General features: G+C 41.6%; 1 protein-coding gene across 1 annotated transcript in view; it reads right to left on the bottom strand.

Moving 5' to 3' along the window:
- gdpd4a (glycerophosphodiester phosphodiesterase domain containing 4a) overlaps positions 1-19,389 on the bottom strand; it is a 32,590-nt gene extending 13,201 nt beyond the window's left edge. Inside the window, 7 exon segments of the mRNA XM_066685115.1 lie at positions 3,433-3,526; positions 4,127-4,225; positions 5,439-5,498; positions 5,585-5,678; positions 6,448-6,551; positions 8,795-9,103; positions 19,345-19,389. Coding sequence (XP_066541212.1) covers positions 3,433-3,526; positions 4,127-4,225; positions 5,439-5,498; positions 5,585-5,678; positions 6,448-6,551; positions 8,795-8,977 — 634 coding nt within the window. The 5' untranslated portion in view covers positions 8,978-9,103; positions 19,345-19,389.
- Between the last annotated feature and the right edge of the window lie 1,525 nt (positions 19,390-20,914).

The following is a 20,914-nucleotide window of genomic DNA, read 5'->3' as shown; positions in this document are numbered from 1 at the left end:
GAGAGAGAGTTATTGTTTGTTGCTATTGCATCTTGTTGTAATGCTTTGGCAACATTGTTCAGTCAAAGCCAATAAAGCTATATGAATCAGAATCTGAACCTAAGAGATGTTTAATGTACTCGAATTAGGAAGTAAATGCCAAAGAAAAAATAAGATTAAAAAATAAATAATAAAAATATACGCAGAAGATGGGACACTTTTCAACTCGAATAACGGTTTTGCACAAATACTGTGACTCACTGAAACAAGTGCAGAATTCTGTGGAAAGTGCAGATTTCAAAATTTCAGTCCACATTTCCTTATTTGGTTGAAAGTAGATACTTCCTTTTAATCTGAATTGAAATTTATCATGAAGTGTGACGTCTGATTTTGCTGTATACAGTATATAGGGCGGCACGGTGGCTTGGTGGTTAGCACGTTCGCCTCCCAGCGCTGGGATCTTGGGTTCAAGTCCCATCTGGGTGGAGTTTCCATGTTCTCCCCGTGTCTGCGTGGGTTTCCTCCGGGGGCTCCGGTTTCCTCCCACAGTCCAAAAACATGCAGGGTAGGTGAATTGGCTTCTCTAATAACTGTCCTGGTGTGTGAATGAATGTCTGTATGTGTGAGCCCAGATATGGATTGGCGCTCTGTCCTGGGTTAAATCCTAGTGCCCGATGCAGTCCTCCAGGTGGACGGTCGTTTCTGGTTGAGAGTACGCTGTGCGCGTTTGGCTGCCGCTTCTTGCCAGTGTGTGTGTGAATTGAGCGTTCTGAGCAGTGTGGATTGTAAAGCGTCCTTGGGTGTCTAGAAAGGCGCTATATAAGTGTAACGATAATAATAATAAAATAATAATATACATCTATACATTTTAATAAAGAATGCAAAAAAGATGTAAACAAAAGCTCTTACAAACCTATATAATTATTACATAATCATTTGATTTGATTGAGAGAGAGAGAGAGAGAGAAAGAGAGTGTGTGTGAGAGAGAGAGAAAGAGTGAGAGAGAAAGAAAGAGAGTGAAAAAGAGAAAGAGAGAGAGAGCAAGAAAGAGAGAGTGTGTGAGAGAGAAAGAGTGAGAGAGAGAAAGAGTGAGAGAAAGAGAGTGAAAAATAGTGAGAGAGAGAGAGAGAGAGAGAGAAAGAGAGTGAAAAATAGTGAGAGAGAGAGAGAGAGAAAGAAAGAGAGAGAGAGAAAGAGAGTGAAAAATAGTGAGAGAGAGAGAGAGAAAGAGAGAGAGAGAGAGAGAGAGAGAAAGATGTCAGTGTAGTGTGTGAACAATAGAACGGGTGACACGACTGGTGCAAGCCTGTGGCTCTCTCTCTGTCTCTTTCTCTCTCTCTCTCTCTATCGTTAGTCATCCCCTCATCATGCATCCTCTGAGAGCAGACATGAGTCAGCCTCATCGTCCTGACAACCAGACACTCACATATGGAGGAAGAGAAGAGAGAGGACTGCAGAGGAGGAGTGAGAGGAATACCAAAGAAAGAACAGAGAAAAATAGAAAGAGAGAGGGAAAAGCTCACCAAGGACAAGTGATGCGTCACTACATCGCATTTCTTAAAACCATGACATGACAAAAAAAAGCTGGAGTACAATGTTGCAATAATAAACATTAATACATCATAAGCAGCTGGGAAATCAATGCTGTACATAAGTGCCAGTCTGCATTAAAGAGCCTATATCAGAGGAATTAATTGTCTTCCTTTTTTTTAAGTAAGAGCTGGATAAAAAAAAAGATACTGCTGTTTGTAAAGTGTGATTCAGCCAAACTGAAAACTTCACACATTTTTGTCTTGTTTACATAACCCAAACTGGTTTGAGGGTTCAATCTTAGGAGCATGTTTGATATAAGTCAACAATTTCTTTAGCTGTTTACAGTTATATTGTCAGTATAATCTGTATTCTACATTTTTCACATTTTATACAAACATTCATTCATTCATTCCTTATCAGTAACCCTTATCCAGTTCAGGGTCGCGGTGGGTCCAGAGCCTACCTGGAATCATTGGGTGCAAGGCGGGAATACACCCTGGAGGGGGTGCCAGTCCTTCACAGGGCAACACAGACACACACACACACACACACATTCACTCACACACTCACACCTACGGACACTTTTGAGTCGCCAATCCACCTACCAACGTGTGTTTTTGGACTGTGGGAGGAAACCCATGCAGACACGGAGAACACACCACACTCCTCACAGACAGTCACCCGGAGGAAACCCACGCAGACACAGGGAGAACACACCAAACTCCTCACTGACAGTCACCTGGAGGAAACCCACGCAGACACAGGGAGAACACACCAAATTCCTCACAGACAGTCACCCGGAGGAAACCCACGCAGACACAGGGAGAACACACCACACTCCTCACAGACAGTCACCCGGAGGAAACCCACGCAGACACAGGGAGAACACACCACACTCCTCACAGACAGTCACCCGGAGGAAACCCACGCAGACACAGGGAGAACACATCACACTCCTCACAGACAGTCACCTGGAGGAAACCCACGCAGACACAGGGAGAACACACCAAATTCCTCACAGACAGTCACCCGGAGGAAACCCACGCAGACGCAGGGAGAACACATCACACTCCTCACAGACAGTCACCCGGAGGAAACCCACGCAGACACAGGGAGAACACACCACACTCCTCACAGACAGTCACCCGGAGGAAACCCACGCAGACACAGGGAGAACACACCACACTCCTCACAGACAGTCACCCGGAGGAAACCCACGCAGACACAGGGAGAACACATCACACTCCTCACAGACAGTCACCTGGAGGAAACCCACGCAGACACAGGGAGAACACACCAAATTCCTCACAGACAGTCACCCGGAGGAAACCCACGCAGACGCAGGGAGAACACATCACACTCCTCACAGACAGTCACCCGGAGGAAACCCACGCAGACACAGGGAGAACACACCACACTCCTCACAGAAAGTCACCCGGAGCGGGACCCGAACCCACAACCTTTAGGTCCCTGGAGCTGTGTGACTGTGACACTACCTCCTGCACCACCATGCCGCCCTTTTATACAAACAGTTTTTAAAAAATGTTAAACTCATTCCTCACATCTATACCCTTCAAGCATTTGTGGATTTAGTGTGTAATCAGAACACAATCATCAAATGTCACATTGAAAAAGGCAAATGGAGTGAAGATGAGTTCATGGGGATATTCAGGATTATCCAGGTTTGCCCATCATCACTGATCTCTGGGGTGAAAATGATTTAGGTGGGTGGTGAGTCCTCACTTCTGGGTCACCCCTACCAACATTTCAGCATGCAGTGTTGCAGAGGTCTCCTGAGTTCGAATCCCAAAATAGATTCTCATTGATTCCTCTGTTCTTCCAATAATATTCAGAATATTTATGAATTTTAATAGCCATATATTAAATCATTAAAAATATATATAATTAGCAGTACTCACATCTCTTATTCATTCGAAAGAAGTGTAAGGCTACTGGCCAGGACAGGAGGGTCATTAATAAGACTCCGCCCACATGCAGATAAGGTGCTGTGACCTGCAGAAAACAAACATCAATATTACTATATCACTGCGTTCACTAAAATCACTGTGAGCACTGTGTTCAGTAAAATATTTCAGTTCCAAATGAATGTATAAAATGATTTAATCAACTTGTCCAGTTTATTAAGTAATTCCTTGGGGTCTATTAGGTTCTAAATAAAAATGTAATAAATCACACATGTACAGAATCATGGACAGAGCTGAAGAAAATTCAAAAACGACTGAGAAAGCTTGAATAAAGATTTAATAAATGAATATTCAGAATTCATTATTGGAAAGTGTAGATCACTCCTTAAGGTGGATAGCTTGATAACGTACATTGATTGTAAATAAGATATACACTATATGTTTAACATATATGTCTTATAAATAAATACAAATAATTGTAATAATGGAATAAAACACATCTATATTATTATTATATTTAAAACAACAGAGACTGTTAATATGGTAAATAGAATGAAAACGTTTGAATAACGTAAATATGCCAAGCATTTAACTCATAAACCTGCTATTTATATCTGAATATCAGGAGTCCTTGTGTTTATGTGTTTTGGCCGTTAGTCACATGATAAGGTTGTGAAAAATGCCAGACCTGAAAAGAGAGCAGGAGAGTTTTCCACTCTTTACTCCACAGATCTGACAGCACTGCTGTGGCACTGACAGAGAAGATGAGGGTCACAAAAATACCAATCTGTACAAATAAAAAACAAGGCAGTTACTCAAACATTACAGAATTAAATACAAATATTTAGTGTTTTGATCTAGTTATTGTTTAAGTCAGTTACAGTTAGAAACCACATATACAACAGAGGCGATTGCTCTAAGACTGCAAGGGAAGCTCAACTTCATCTAAAATATTAAAAAAAATAATTGATCAAATATATACTGTTGTGTGTACATGTCATTGAATAAATATGCACTACAACGCGCTCAACTTTTGTTCAGAATCAGCTTCTTATCACTGGTAAAGACGTGGCTTTCCTCTCAATCATTCCCGCAGCTTCACGGTGCTTTAAACAGTGAGGACGCTGAGCGTCCACAGAGTTCAATAGCGAAGCAGCGAAGGGCAGCGAAACGAGACGAGCCATTGGATAAATGCTGGGCTTTGTCCCGCCCATCGGACGCTCAGCGTCTCTGGGGGTCTATGGGGCAGTGGGCTGGCCTCGGCTGGCCCGGACGCTCAGCTTCTGCATGATGATTGGATGATCTGTCTGAAGCTGAATCCCTTTTTGATTGACAGCGAAATGAGCGAATCAGCGATCCTTTGGTGTAGAGATCCGTGGGAGCATTACATTTTCATTCTGTTCTGAGTTGAACCGGAGACTTTCTTAATCCTCTTAGCGGCATTTTCTTTGTTAAAAGAAAACTAGCGACAAATCGAGCTTCTATTTCTGGTGGGTTTTTTGTAGCTGCTTGTGTTTGGAGACTGACTTCTATCACTCTTTCTGACTTTATCGCAGTTTCTGTCCAGCGGGTGCTGCTGAGCCCCTCCACCGTCATAAAGCACTCACAGGCGGACACACTTCACATGGGCCAAGGCCGTTTAAGCAGCCTAGCTCTGCTGGCCATTGACACTAGTCAAGTCCCTGGAAAAGACGCCTTGTTGGTACGACAGGGTCACAGATCATTTTCTTGAAAAGGAACGGAGGGTAGAATTTACGTATAAATAAACCAACTCATTTTATGATGTAGGCCGAAATTGAGCTTCCCCTCCTTGAAAGACCAGCATCCGCCACTGATATACAAGTCTATCAGAATTTATTTAATAGCTGACTCAGTTTAGGGCATGATGACAATATATAAGCTTGCACATATACAAACTAAAGAAGCTAGCTGATATGTTACTGAAGGAGTGTCCACGGGCTCTTGGACATACATGGAGCATCCGAGAAATTAAAGTTCACCTTGTGACTCCAGTGCAGATAAAGCCTCTGTCCCTCAGAGAGAAGGCACACTGCTAAGACCTGCCAACGTAAAATTGTACATTAAATAAAACGTTAAACATCCCACAGAGCCAATGTTCAGCATAGCTGCAGTTCCAAATTCTCACCATAAGGAGGGCGATGTAGGTGAAAAGCGCTGCAGATACCACCAGCAGCACCATTGACCAGGGGAACCAGAACCCCAAGTTCCCAAAGTTAAACCTGAAGGAACATAACAAGATAAATGTAGATTGGTTTATAGAATACAGGCCTGTTGAGTATCTATATTCTACAGTGTATTTTATATTTACAGCATATGGCAGATTAATCATGCTTCAGATGTACAATACTGTGAATCTTGTCAAGTATAATGTGGTGTTCCTGCATGAGTCGGAGAACCCTTTCTGGACTGAACCAGGAAGATTCAGACTTTCCTCGGTAAAATATATGGTACATTGTTTTCCTCTTATACTTTTTTTTCAGGCTTAATTATAGGGATCTTAATCCTATTAATCAGATCAAAGGACAGTAAGCATCTTCTCATTCCAATAGATCTCCTTTGCTGCAGTAAAAAAAATTCTCATCTTTTGGCAAGGCTTTAAACCACATATTGGAACACTGCTGTTGGGATTTGATGGCAGCCAATAAAGCATTACTGAGGTCAGGTACTGACGTTGGATGATTAGATCTGGATCACAATCAATGCTGCTACACATCTGATGTATTTGATGCAGCTCCATCGCTACAGAGAACATGGTTCCAATGAGCCACAGCCAAAAGTTGGGGGCTTTATTATCCAATATCAGTACCTGAGCTCACTACCGTTCTCATGGCAGAATACTATCGAAGCTCCACTGACATGTTCCAACACCTAGTCGGAAGCCACCCCAGAGAAGCAAAGAAGAAAAAATGTTGGAGCAGGTGTCCGAGTATATTGTGTATTATACATAATTTAATATCACTTCTCGTGATTCCCACCTCTACAGCTTACCAGTCAAAGTCATTGTAGTCATTCTGAGCCTCGCTCCAGAAGTACAGGAACACCAGCGTCAGGAAAAACGTGACAATGAGGAGGCTGAAACTTCCACATTCCAACTGAAACAGTCAGGAAAGGCAGAAAAACAGCTTTCAGTAAAAATTGAGACAGCTGATTTAGAGCCGAGTCAGTGAGAGGGGACTCTGCAGAAGCATGTTCTATTTATATGGCCTTCAGAAAACTCCAAAACACCCCCGTAATAAATCAATAGCCTGATACTCTGTGAGTCATCCAGAGGTTGGGCAGAAAAATAGTAAAACTACATTATAATGCAAACAATATTTGAGTTTTAGCAACCTTTATATACACAACGTTTAGTCAAAAAAGAAGGTTTCAGTTCTAAAGGTCTCAGGGCACATGAGTGAAGAAAGCTCTGTTAGAGAAACTGTGAATGTGTCAGCAGAGTGTGGAATTGTTGTAGAGCTCAGCACAATGGAGAAAAGTGGCATTAGCAAACCCAGTAAAAGTGAGCAAATTAGCTGTCTATAATGCAGCCCAACATCTGGAGAGGATTCAGCACATTTTTATGGGGGCTGTATTCATACAGAGTGTATATCAGGACAGGAATTGTTGGTATAGCTAAGTGTGGGAGAGACTTGTGTCTAATCAGGAACTGGGTACTCAAACATGACCAAATTTCCACACAGCTAGCTGAATGAGCAAAGTAAATGGACACTTTTCAGTGTGTTCTGCCTTAAACAACATCATGCTTTGCCTTCTATGTTCAGAGTCATTTTAAAGGCAGGATTTCAGTTTTTCAGTTGTGATATTAGTCTACTGTTTCAATTTTCAAAGCTACATTTAAAGAGCACAAGTGGATAAAATATCTGGATGGACTAAATGGATGACTCATTTCTGCTCAAAGTGCTCAGTGTTATTTAGTGAAACACATTTGCTTTCATTGTTTCTAGGTCTACTTTACAAGGAAGATACTCTACAATACAGGATGAGTCAAAAGTCATAAGATACCCTTTTATCCCTTTGATATGCTACAAGACCACCTTCCCATTGGAAAACATTGCGGCTTTCAAGATGGCGGCCATGTTCCAGACCCAGCCTTAAAGGCTAAGCACCAGCTCTATGAAAGTGTCAAACAAATAAATACAGTAGAGTTTGAGTTCCTAACTTGTGTTTATTGATAGTCAGAAAACATGTTATTTCTTACTAATTGAAAGAATAAGGTTTAAAAGACCGTTGCCCCCCCCCCAACGGTGTTGGGAAACTCTAATAGGCGTCTTGCCTGTGACGTAGATGGTGGACAACAACTCTAGAAGCTGCACTTAATTTAATGCAAAATGACGAAAAGGTGTGTTGTTTTTGGCTGCAATCATTCAATGTACAGTGGGACATCTGTGCACAAATGGCCCAAAGATCCCAAAATATCCAGAAAATGGACTCAATTTGTCAACTTTAAACGGGCACTTTGGAAAGGACCATCCGCTCACTCCGTTATCTGTAGCTCATTTCACTGGCGCTTTTCCAACAATATGGGCATGTAAGGACACCAACGAAAGGTGTTCCAGAGCCTCTGTAACATGGAGGTAAACAGGGTAAGGACACTCACTTCGCCTGTTTTAGTTGGTGTTAGTTAACGTTAGCTTGACTCGCTAAACTCGGTGGCTCAGATTATACTCGGCTACGTAGCTGCATTACGGAGGTTTATAGTGTCGGATGAATTCGAGTTCGACTTCGATCACATTTACAAGAATAACGGTACCTCTAAATTTGAGTTTAGCTTATTGCTAGGCTATTGTCATGAATAATGTTGGTTATTTAGCTAGATACTGTCATAACAGTCAGTCATAACGGTGTTTTACCGCGGCGTTGTTCAGCTGTTGTCCACCAGTGATGTCACGGTCGCGTTCAAGAATTTCCGTAGAGAGCTCGGGTTTTTCCGTCAATTTAATAAAATTGTCAGTTTTAAAGCAAATTAAGCTGCTATTTTCATTTTAATTCATACTTATATATGTCAGTAACTACAATAATGTCAAATATTCATGGAGGTCCATTAAGTAGTGCTTATATTCAGATAAAGGTGTGTCCTGCGACTTTTGACTCTGACCCTGAACATTCTGAAATTCATGTAAAATATTTTTAAGACATTATCAGCTGATAATATCGTTTGTGATTTAAAAAATAAGGCAAAACAGAATCTCTTTCACTTCTGGCCTCAGGCTTTGGGAGCCGACTGTAAATTAACTCAGTAAGCACCCAGCTACGTTATGCTTGCTGATATATAACAGTGAGAGTTAGTTACGCATGTAAAGTGTGTGTATGTGTTTGTTTGTGTATGAGGTCTGACCCGGCTGCAGCAGCACTCTCCAGGCTGGGCTTTAGCTCTCTGGTATCTTCTCCACTGGCAGCCGTACAGTCCGGCCAGACACGACACGAACGGCTGGTGCTCATAACGCTGCAGCAGCTGCCTCCTCACTACCTTCAACCGCCCCAGCTTCAGTCTGGACAGGCTGACCGGAGAGCGGCCCATCGGTCAGCCGCAGCACACCAGCATCGGGAGGGAAAGAGAGAGAGTGAGAGCGGTGGATAGATAGAGAGAGTGAGAGTCTTAAGAAGACTGAAGAACAGCTCGATCCAAATCCACACTGCAGGAGACCTAAGAGAAAAACAGAGAGGGTAGCAGGGGAGGATGGTAGCGAGGGACAGGAAGAGAAGGAGGGTGACAGAGGATGGAAGAAATGTGGAGAAAGAGGTGAGGACAAAAGCAAAAGAGAGAGACAGAAAAGGGAGAGGCAAAGAGAGAAAGGGGAGAAAAAGAGAAAAATAAATAAGGAGGGAAAAGGAGAGATAGAAAATGATGAAGAGGGATAAAGACAAATGCGTAAGGGGGGGGGGGGAAGGGAATAAATATAGGGGAGAGATGGGAGCAAGAGAGTAAAAGAGAAATATGGAAAGAGTGTGATAAAGATTCCAGAGTAAAAGACCCTCTATAATGGTATTAGATAGAGGTATATTGTAATAGAGGTATTTTGTTGTCCATAGCCTATTTCTTCTTAATAATCTAATGTAACACTGCCACTGAACTGTTGAGAGAGATTTTGAAGCGGACACAAAAACAGGGAATTCATGCACAGATGAAACCCTGTAATATGGATGAGAGAGTGAGAGAGTGAGAGAGAGAGAGAGAGAGAGAGAGAGAGAGAGAGAGAGAGAGAGAGAGAGATGCTGAAGCTCCACTTGACGATTCAAGGACATGTTTTCAATCAGAATATCTTTTTAACTCTGAGCCAAAGAGAACAGCAGTCCAACACTCCAACACCTTACCACAGACATCTATCCCACTTGCACACTTCTACATTAGTGTCTGCTTCAAAAACAGTTCATAATTCCTATTCACATGGCCATTTCCTGACATCTGTTAACTTTTAGATACAATACAGGTTTCAATATATATGCAAATGTTATATGTATGTAAATTTATTCATGGGCATTGCCTCACAGCCACAATCAATACCAAACAGCTCCGTTTTGCAGCTTACTTCAGTATATGTCTGGGTTCTTTTTCATGAAATGAGCCCTTTAACTGTCTATTTCCTCCAGTGAGAGAAATTCAGCCTCAGCTGATGAAACGCGGCAGCTAGCCAAAGAGTGAAAGCTGATAACGAACGATCCTGCACCAGTTTACAACACGACTCTGGATGGTCTTTAGGAGCTTAGGCCTCACGTGTCTCCCAGAGGCTCATTCATATTCCTCCAAACTCATATTCATATTACAAGTCATATCCCTGCTCATGCTTCTCTGAATTAGGGGAAACAAAGCATACTTAGCAAACAAGCAGATTCAGACATTATGAGGCCTAAAGCACTTGGACTCTGACTTAATAGTGCAACATTTCTTTTGAAATTGAGGATATTAGAGAAACACATGGTCCAAAACACCTCCCATGGTCCAAAAACACATGTTAGCAGTTTGGCTACGCAAAAGGGCCCATATGTGTGAGTGTGTTTCACCCTGCAAAGGACTGGCACCTCCTCTAGGGTGTGGCCTTGTGCCCAGTGATGCCAGATAGGCTGTTACCCACCGCGAGCCTGAACTGGATTACAAACAGGCAATGAATGGAAGAATCTAACTCTTTCCCTGCTTCATTACCATGTGAGGTGTATAAACCCACTGAGCTATATATACCCGCAGTCCCTGTGGTGCTGTATAGGTTATCCTGGGGGTGCGGGGACACGCCATCTCACCCAGTCTGTAAACTCAGACTGTTTGGGTTTTTGAGTTTCAGAGGAGAGTTAGCTTCCTGTCACACAGCAGCTAAACCTGTTAGAAGCTATTAAGGCGAGAGATTAGTGTAAAAATAGGAGCCTTATTTCTCCAGCACTGAGTGCAGGAGCAGAGCTGAGTAAACACCAAGTAAAACCCTCAGAGTCTGGGGAGAAGAGAGGATTTTTCAGGAGCTTTAAACAGGGAATGTTACACTTTCAAATAGGGCCGGGCAATATATTGAAAAATTAATTAAAATCAACATTCAGAAAAGGGGGGCATGTAGTGTCGCAGTCACACAGCTCCAGGGACCTGTAGGTTGTGGGTTCGATTCCCGCTCCGGGTGACTGTCTGTGAGGAGTGTGATGTGTTCTCCCTGTGTCTGCATGGGTTTCCTCCGGGTGACTGTCTGTGAGGAGTGTGGTGTGTTCTCCCTGTGTCTGCATGGGTTTCCTCCGGGTGACTGTCTGTGAGGAGTGTGGTGTGTTCTCCCTGTGTCTGCATGGGTTTCCTCCGGGTGACTGTCTGTGAGGAGTGTGGTGTGTTCTCCCTGTGTCTGCGTGGGTTTCCTCCGGGTGACTATGAGGAGTGTGGTGTGTTCTCCCTGTGTCTGTGTGGGTTTCCTCCGGGTGACTGTCTGTGAGCAGTGTGGTGTGTTCTCCCTGTGTCTGCGTGGGTTTCCTCCGGGTGACTATGAGGAGTGTGGTGTGTTCTCCCTGTGTCCGTGTGGGTTTCCTCCGGGTGACTGTCTGTGAGGAGCGTGGTGTGTTCTCCCTGTGTCTGCGTGGGTTTCCTCCGGGTGACTGTCTGTGAGGAGTGTGGTGTGTTCTCCCTGATATACAAATATTGTACAAATATTATACAAATATTGATCCCAAAATGTCCAGGAAATGAAAAACTGATGTCGATGGAAGACAGTTTCAAGAGAGAAAGTGAAAACATGTTTGTGCTTCAAGGAGAAAAACCGGTTTGTGTTTTGTGTTATGAGGCGGTGGCAGTTGTCAAGGAGTACAATTTATGTCTGCACTTTGATACCAAACACGGAGCTAAGTATGCCAAAGTTAGCCTTCAAGAAAAGCAACAAATTTAGTTTGATCGTTGATTGATGGAGTAATATGAGTTTTTTAACCTCACAAATGAACAGGATTTACGTTGTTAACAGAGCAACAAGCAAACATACTTTTACATCTATGCAAATATTTATAAGTTGAATAAGTAATAAATTCAGAGTTATTTATCATTAAGGAGTACTTACATTTATTCTACATTACATTTAGTTACATTTACACTGTCTTACAGTTACATCTGGCCCTTTGAGGGCAACCATTCTGCTGATGTGGCCCTCTGTCAAAATGAGTTTGCCCCCCCCCCCCCCCCCGTTCTACATTGTGTGGAGGGAAATATTTACTTCATTCATTTTTACATATTGCACCATCATCTTTTCCTTCACAGTGAACTACCTCTTTATTAATCTTTCTGTATGAAATAATGCCAGTCTGTACTGCTCTTTAATTTCCTCTGCAGTCTCTGCACATTGCTCCGGGCTCATCTTATGACATCATTAAGGAAATGGCTCCTGAATCCTGCTGTGTGATAAGCACAGGCACATTTCATCTGTTGATTCTCTTTCACCAGTTATGATATCAGGAGGGAGTTTAGACTGCAGTAGCAGTGATAGTGTAATCAGTATTTAAATCAGAATTGCAATAAAAGTAGTGATAAAATAGGAACTAATTTTTTAATTGCTGTATAATATCGTAGTAAAATTGTAGTAAAACAAAACACAGATCCATTTTAGAGAGACTTGCTGAGTTCTAAATTCTTCAAAAATTATAGTTGTAGGTAACAGACTTCTGCAGAGTATAAAGATCCTCATCTGTTTTCCTTTCACTACAGAATGCAAGACGAATATTTTTATGACAGATTTGAAAAAGATTTGGGCTAAAATCTATCAGTACATAGACTACAGTTTTTAGACACTGGGTCATTGAGTATTTCTCATAAAAATTAAGGTTATTATTAGGATTCAAGCGACCTTTGCTGCAGTAACCTGTTCTGGGAAGGATTTATGCTATGTGTTGGGACATTGTTGTGAGGATTCTATGGATTTCAGTCACATGAACATTAGTGAAACCAGGTACTGATGTTGGATGATTAGTTTTCACCACAAAAGCCACACAGCCCCTTTCTGAAAGTTATGAATAATATCCCATCACTCCATATAACACTGATCCATTGCCCTACAACCCAGTGCTGGAGGTCTACACTCCTCTAGTTGGCGCTTGGCATTGTACAGGGTGCAGGCAGATGAAAGCCTATAACTTCCCAGAGAAAATGCACTTGTTTCAGCTTTATTACTGATTTCGTATTATTAAAATTTCCTATACAGTGATGTTCCAGAGATGTTGATTTGTTATATTTGACTGAGAGCAGTGGTGGGTGTGAGATGTACTGCTCTATTGAGAGCGATCACAGAAGGAACAGACTGAATGTACTGTATTTTACTGCAATCTCCCACCTACACGGAACCCGACAGGATACGCTCATTCAGCGCCACTGCGGACACCAAAGACAGCTGTCGCTATGGCTACAGGAAACCCTGGAAAGTCTTGTTTCAGATTTATATGCTTTAGGAGCAACCTAGGAGTCACCTCCAAGAAGGTGACTCTGAGATATCAAAAGAAATCACCTCCAAGATGCTGTTCCTTAGAGGTGATGAATTTAGTTTACATCCTAACACCACTATGACACGGCTTCAGCTCCTGTTTAAAAACATGAAGAGAAATAGCTTGAAAGTATATGACAGTATGACCAATCAATATTACACTTAATGAATATTTATCCTCGATTACGATTAATAAAAAATTAGTTATTGTTTTTTGCCTTCATACTTCACTAACAAGGCTTTTACTGTAAACATGCTCATGGATTTTGTTTCTAATATTTCTGGGAGCTTGTCTGTCTCTTTGTTTGAGCCATACACTGTTCCAGTTCAGGGTTGCGGTGGGTCCAGAGCCTACCTGGAATCATTGGGCGCAAGGCGGGAATACACCCTGGAGGGGGCGCCAGTCCTTCACAGGGCAACACAGACACACACACATTCACTCACACACTCACACCTACGGACACTTTTAAGTCGCCAATCCACCTACCAACGTGTGTTTTTGGACTGTGGGAGGAAACCCAAGCGGACACGGAAAACACACCACAATCCTCACAAACAGTCCCCCGGACTAAACCCACGCAGACACAGGGAGAACACACCACACTCCTCACAGACAGTCACCCAGAGGAAACTCACGCAGACACAGAGAGAACACACCACACTCCTCACAGACAGTCACCCGGAGGAAACTCACGCAGACACAGAGAGAACACACCACACTCCTCATGGACAGTCACCCGGAGGAAACCCACGCAGACACAGAGAGAACACACCACACTCCTCACAGACAGTCACCCGGAGTGGCAATCGAATCCACAACCTCCAGGCCCCTGGAGCTGTGTGACTGCGACACTACCTGCTGCGCCACCGTGCCGCCCGCTTTAGAATTAGTGGCGGAATAATTAATAATTAAGTCTAAAAGCGTGCATTGACCATAAACTCCATTTCCCACAATTCATGCTGATTGTTACCCATGAAGCGACTGCGTTAAGGCACTAAATTGCAGTCAATCAGATTTTTTAAGCTCTTGTGGGCCACATCAAATCATAGAGTTTGACAGATGTGATGTAGAAAATAAAATGCTAGTTCTATATAGGAATGCACTGACATTACAGTCCACTCAACTCATCTGGCCAAAAAACTACCAAATGTCTCTTTCAGTTTTGACTTTAAATAATTAGGATTAAATAGTTGTAAACAGTGTTTATAAATGCAGTTTGTGGCACATACCCAGAGCATCATTACCGCAGAGACTCAAACACTAAATCCCACTTACAAAGGAGGTCTGCATTTTAAAACGACAACAAATTAGACGCTAAGAAATTCACCACCTTTTAATTCATTTTTCTTATACACTAGCACATAACACCTACGCTATTTAAAGTGGAACGTAAAAATCTTAAGAAATTTAGGTTCCAGAAAATATTGTTTGTTTTTATATATTTTCAGTTTTATTCTATTTTTCAGCCAAATTATATCCTGAATTTTTGATTCATTTTGGCCAAGAATTTTTATTTTATAGTTTATCTCCTACCAGTGTTTACAGCACACTCTGTATTTCCTCGTGACTCTATCAGAGTCTGAGCAGAGGATTTAAGGAAATCTTTGAGGTTAAACACGTCATTAAGGTCAGGAGCATCCTGGCCCTTCATTAACTAATGGAACATTGCATCGGCTAAAGAGCTTGTGCAATGTCACGCGTTTATTTCGGACCATCCTCAAGTGCTAGGACATCAATACGTGTTGTGGTTTAGAAGTCAAGACCTGCATCTGCTGAAGAACTGACATTATTGACTGAATCCGGGATGTAATACACAGACTGGACATCCTGCCTCAGTAACAATGAAACATTTCATCAGTGATGTGTTCAGGACTGAGTTCATGTATTTTTTGATTACTCCTTTTTAAGTTAGAAATATATTGCCTACTGTAATTATAGTAGTAATTCCTTTTGAAAATAAATGTAATGGATGAATTTGGAAGTCCTTTAACAACTTTAGTTTTAAATGATGTGGCAAAAAAAATATAGGTGTGTCCATCAGGTTCTGCTTCTAAACAGTGTATATAAAAAAATTATGATTATGCTGTTATCATCACGACAGGCGCCCCCTCCAGGGTGTATTCCAGCCTTGCGCCCAATGATTCCAGGTAGGCTCTGGACCCACCGCGACCCTGAACTGGATAAGCGCTTACAGACAATGAATGAATGAATGAATAACCATGGAAACCTATTTAGAGTAACTATGGAAATGGGTTATTGGAATGAACACACAGTAAGTATGAAGAAGGGCATCGTGTAGTTTTACTTCAGATGTTTTTAATCAATCAGACCATGTCGTGACTCTCTTTCTATATTCCCGATTATGACATTGAGCTTGTAATTAAAGTTTATGCCTGTTTACATGTGGTCTTTTCATGTGTCGGAAGTATACAGGTGTACACACCAAAATACAGGTGTAAACGCTTCAAAAACAGATTCACTCAAACCTTCATGAGTGGTCAGAGTCACTGTTCAGAGCCAGCTGTTACAGAATTTAAAATCCACTTGTCTCTCCCAGCCACATTCAATACAAACAAAACCCACCCAGTACACTACATTGCAACACACCTGAGCTAATTGGTGTATTACACACCACATAGCAATAGGATTTCAGAATGACTAACCAGAGACTCTTCTGCCTAACAAGAGTAAACGCTTACGGTTACAGTCTTATGAAACAGACAGGAGCGAAGGGAGTCAGAGGAGAACTGCACTATGTACAGAGTTCCTCACCACCTCTAGATCACTTTAAAAGTAGGGACGACTAAAACTGGATTTTGAGAAGCGAGGAAGGGTGTGTCCTCTTCGACAGTGGAAAGAAAACTTGTGAGAAAGTCAGCAGTGAGATGATCATAAAACAAGACTGAAGGTCATTTTCCTGTGTTAAACACACACACAATCACAGTAGAGTGGACATATTTGACACAAACCCAATCTCACCACAATACAATAAAATATAACATCTGCTACCACTGCTGATGTCACCATTAGCCTCTACGTTCATTACATGCATCCAAATATTCTGGGTAGGCTCTGGTCCCACCATGACCCAGGATGAAGAAGCTCCAGACAAAGAATGAATGAATGAATTGATGGATGGTACCATTTCAATCTAAAAACTGTGTATGTTATTAACTAGGTTTATGTGAATGTCTGACTACCAACGCTGCTCTTAAAATCAAGACTGTACCTTACACTATCCCCAACATTACACCTTCAAACACAGACCTGGTTTAAAAAAAAGAGGAATGGGGGAATGAGCTGAGAATGAGCTGAACTCCACCTCGTCTGAACTTTGCCTTCATTCCACCGTCAACTAACAGCAGAAAAACCCAAGGCTCAAAGAAGACATTTCTTCAGACTCAGGACAACAGCAGAGTAATGATTAAGCCGAATAAACACAAATGTGGGAATATGGAAATGTGATTTGGCCTCATTCAGCTTCACCACACATGACCAGAGCAGTGTACAGGATGAGACCAATGAACACCGTATAGACAACTAACCGCTGTCCACACACAGTGAAGTGTGTTTCCCTACGTCCCCACACTTCATTGTACTCACACACACACAAACTCAAGAGTGTAAGTGCAGTATTGTGCTAATGTCTCAAAGTCAAAACAGCTACTGAGTGCACACTTTTCCTAATAGAAGTCTATACACTAGTCCTAGCAACTCATTGTTCCTAGTATTTTCTCTGTCTATAATGTATCTTTATTACAGATTCCTTGTTTTCAGGAGACCTGCTTTCAAAAAAACTGCAGCTACACATTTTAAGTTCAGTTATAGGATTTGGTTGCGCTTCCTGCTTCTAATAAGCCAAACAAATCAAGTGAAATCTAAGCTCTTGCTGTAGTTTGATTTGAAAAAGTTTTCTTTTCTATCTATTTCCTTTTCTCAGTAACAGTGTCTCATCAGCTCCACACCCTTTTAAAACCCACAATGTTGAACGATTGGTTTCACGGCCGAAGAACTGAAACAAACAAGATTTTTAAATATCTAAAGTAGATCTTGATTTTGTCTCGCTCTCTCTCTAAGTGCTTTTATCTGATGGAGACAGTTGTGCTGTGCCTCTGTGTATAACTGGGTCATGATTGGTTGAATTTCCGCTGCAGTTGTTAATCTTTTTTCCTCTTTGAAATTGTTATCTTATGTCAAATGCGTTTCAGAAATACGTCCTAGGTGATAAATACCTTGAACTCGTTTATAAAGAGATTTATGCTTAATGACTTTCTTGACAGTTTAAGACTTAATAATGCATTTACAACAGTCTAAACTTATTCCAGCGGCACGGTGGTGCAGTAGGTAGTGTCGCAATCACACAGATCCAGGGCCCTGGAGGTTGTGGGTTCGATTCCCGCTCCGGGTGACTGTCTGTGAGGAGTGTGGTGTGTTCTCCCTGTGTCTGCGTGGGTTTCCTCCGGGTGACTGTCTGTGTGGTGTGTTCTCCCTTTTTAGACACTGGTTTAAAGAGTTTAAAACTCGGAAGGATGGTCAAAGTAATGGTTAGACGCTCAAACAGCTTGACTAAAATGGGCAGAGAGCTGCAAACCTTGAGTGCGCAACTCCGGTAAAGTTGATCTCATATTTGCATATTCAGATTTCTTTCTTCAATAGCTCTCAAACGGGGCATGCAAATGAGTTAATACTCGCAGAGTATTGTTTTTGGGATCCAAGACAAGCAGCTACAACTCAGTTTATGTCAGAAATGTTTGCCATTTAAAAAACGCGAAATATGTTGTTTTCTATGGGCTGCCGCCATCTCCGCGAGAGCTAAGGGACCGTTTACAAACTACACTACACAGTAAAAACGAAGGTGACGAACCACGCACATGACATACACTACATCTCTTACGTAGGTAAATTTAACCATTCTTGGCCCGTGGTGATGCATTTTTGAGAATAAATTTCAATTGATTTTGAATGGCCCTGTGAAGGTTTGGCGTCCCCTCCAGGGTGTATTCCCGCCTTGCGCCTGATGATTCCAGGTAGGCTCTGGACCCCCCGCGACCCTAAGTTGGATAAGCGGTTACAGATAATGGATGGATGGATGGATGGATGATTTTGAATGTTTAGTGAAATTGCTCTGAAAGAACAGAGGCAGGGAATAATTTGAGTAACTTTTTTTAACAGTTCTTTTAAATATTTGTATTGACCAACTGTCAATATTTGGCAGAATATTTCTGTAATTATATACACACAAAACTACATCAATAGTTACAATAAAAAAAATACTTTCAATGTAAAAATTAAGTAAATTGTCTGACTTCACTCATGAGAGACATAACTTGTGCCAGGTTTGTACATACAGTAGGTGTATGCAAAAGGTTGGTGTATCCACAGGACACGTTTAAAAAGATCCAGAGCAGACATTCCCAGAAAGCAGAGGCTACCTTATTTAACGCATAAGATCAGATGTGTTGCTACTTGTTTTGGACAGTATCCTAAGTCCATGATGACCCTTTACAGACACCCTTGCTTTAGGCTCACAGTTTGTTGTTTTTTGATATCCAAAAAAAGACAAGTATGTCAGAGTATTCCTCTGCAGTCTCAGCCTTGTTTAGGACACAGCACACAAAACCAATGGACATCTTCTGCAGGGATGATCATATAAAGGCAATCCAAATGAAACCAGTGTTGACATCTTTCACAGTTGTTACTGTAATGGGTTATTGCTCATTTTTGAATCTGAAACCAACTTCACCGGAGTAACAGAGCAACAGAGGCTTTAACTTTAAAACAACTGCAAAAAAACTCACAAAACGAAGCTTTGTTTCTGCTTCTCGAAGTCTCTGCATTGTCTAAAGAGAAAGGAGCAGCCTTTCATTTACAACCAATAACCTAAAACATGTGCTACAATATCAAACCCTTCTGTTTAACCCCTAACTGTGGTGTGAACTTAGTACAATTAAGATAGAGCTGACTTACGAAGCTGAAGTGTGTATTATTCCCGCAGCAGCGTGCTGTTCTGGATGAACTAAAGACAGGACTCGCCGAGCACAGCAAGGTTATTTTTCTATGCCTTCTCCACCCGTATTCTGTGAGGCCACGCCCCGTGCACAAGAACTCGACCACGATTGGTTAGGAGTGATCCGTCTTCTTTTTTGATTGGTTAATAGTTTGTACTGACCCAGAGAGGCGGGGCTTGTCTGAATACAGGCTGGGAACAAAAATGGGTGCTATTTTTGTCTTCACTTGTTGCACAGACAGCATCAGCGCTGATCAGATATTGCTCTGACGCGGGAGACAGTTTGGTATCAGACAGATCTTTTCTGCTCTTTCACATATATTTCAGAGAGTGACTCTCTCAGAAGGAGGCTCCCCTGCTCTTCTCCCTTTCTCTCTCTCTCTCTCTCTCTCTCTCTCTCTCTCTCTCTCTCTCTCTCTCTCTCTCTCTCTCTGTGACATATCCAATTACCCACAAGATGAAAACTGATCTGAAGGTGGATTCAACGGCAGTGAGAACAGAATATGAAAAAACAGTTATATAAAGTTAATTTAATGTATATTTATTTATTCTTTATTTTTTACCTAATTTTCTGATTGCATCAGATTTCTCATTCTCATTACCCACTACCTTGTTCTCCACAAATCACACAATTTTACCAAGTTGGGGATTACTTTGAGACACGTGAAACTCCAGCGCCTTCTTTCAAAACAGGGTTACGTGACTCAACACGCTTGAAGGAGAACAACACTTGCCCTGGCAAGTGTTAAAATGTAGCCACATCTGCTACTATTGCTAATCTACTCCTTTTACCTCCACTAATAATAAATACATTTAATTCAAACTAAATTTTCTCAATTTCAAGAGTGATTTACAAAAAAATAAATAAAAATACTGCTCTGCAAACACATTTAGAAAGTGCTCGACTTTCCAGTCGTCACGGAAAATCTCTTGGATCTCTGGGTTTTATTTATGTTAAGTGTTTAGAAATTCCCATCTTAGACAACTAATATACATTCTTTTTAAAAACAATCCTTACTATCTGGATGTCGGAATAAATATTGAGTTTCCAAGTGTTCTTAAAGGCTAAGCACCACTTAATGGACCTCCATGAATATTTCACAATATTTTAGTTACTGACAGATATAAGTATGAATTAAAATAAAAATAGCAGCTTAATTTGCTTTAAAACAGACAATTTTATTAAATTGACGGAAAAACCCGAGCTCGCTCCGGAAATTCTTGAACGCAACCGTGACGTCACTGGTGGACAACAGCTGAACAACGCCGCGGTAAAAAAAAACCGGGGACCAACGGTCGTTTTAATCTTATTCCTTGAATTAGTAAGAAATAACATGTTTTCTGACTATCAATAAACACAAGTTAGGAACTCAAATTCCACTGTGTTTATTAGTTTGACACTTTCATAGAGCTGGTGCTTAGCATTTAAACCCCTGACAGTACCGGACATGCTAATCGCCGTGTGTAGTCTGTTATTAGACAGTGCCCCCTATAGGAGGACAAATAACTGACATATAGCAGAATTCACTA

This window comes from Hoplias malabaricus, chromosome 11 (genome assembly GCF_029633855.1).
Source record: "Hoplias malabaricus isolate fHopMal1 chromosome 11, fHopMal1.hap1, whole genome shotgun sequence".
NCBI classification, from domain to species: domain Eukaryota; kingdom Metazoa; phylum Chordata; class Actinopteri; order Characiformes; family Erythrinidae; genus Hoplias; species Hoplias malabaricus.
This window is presented reverse-complemented; position numbering and strand designations above follow the sequence as displayed.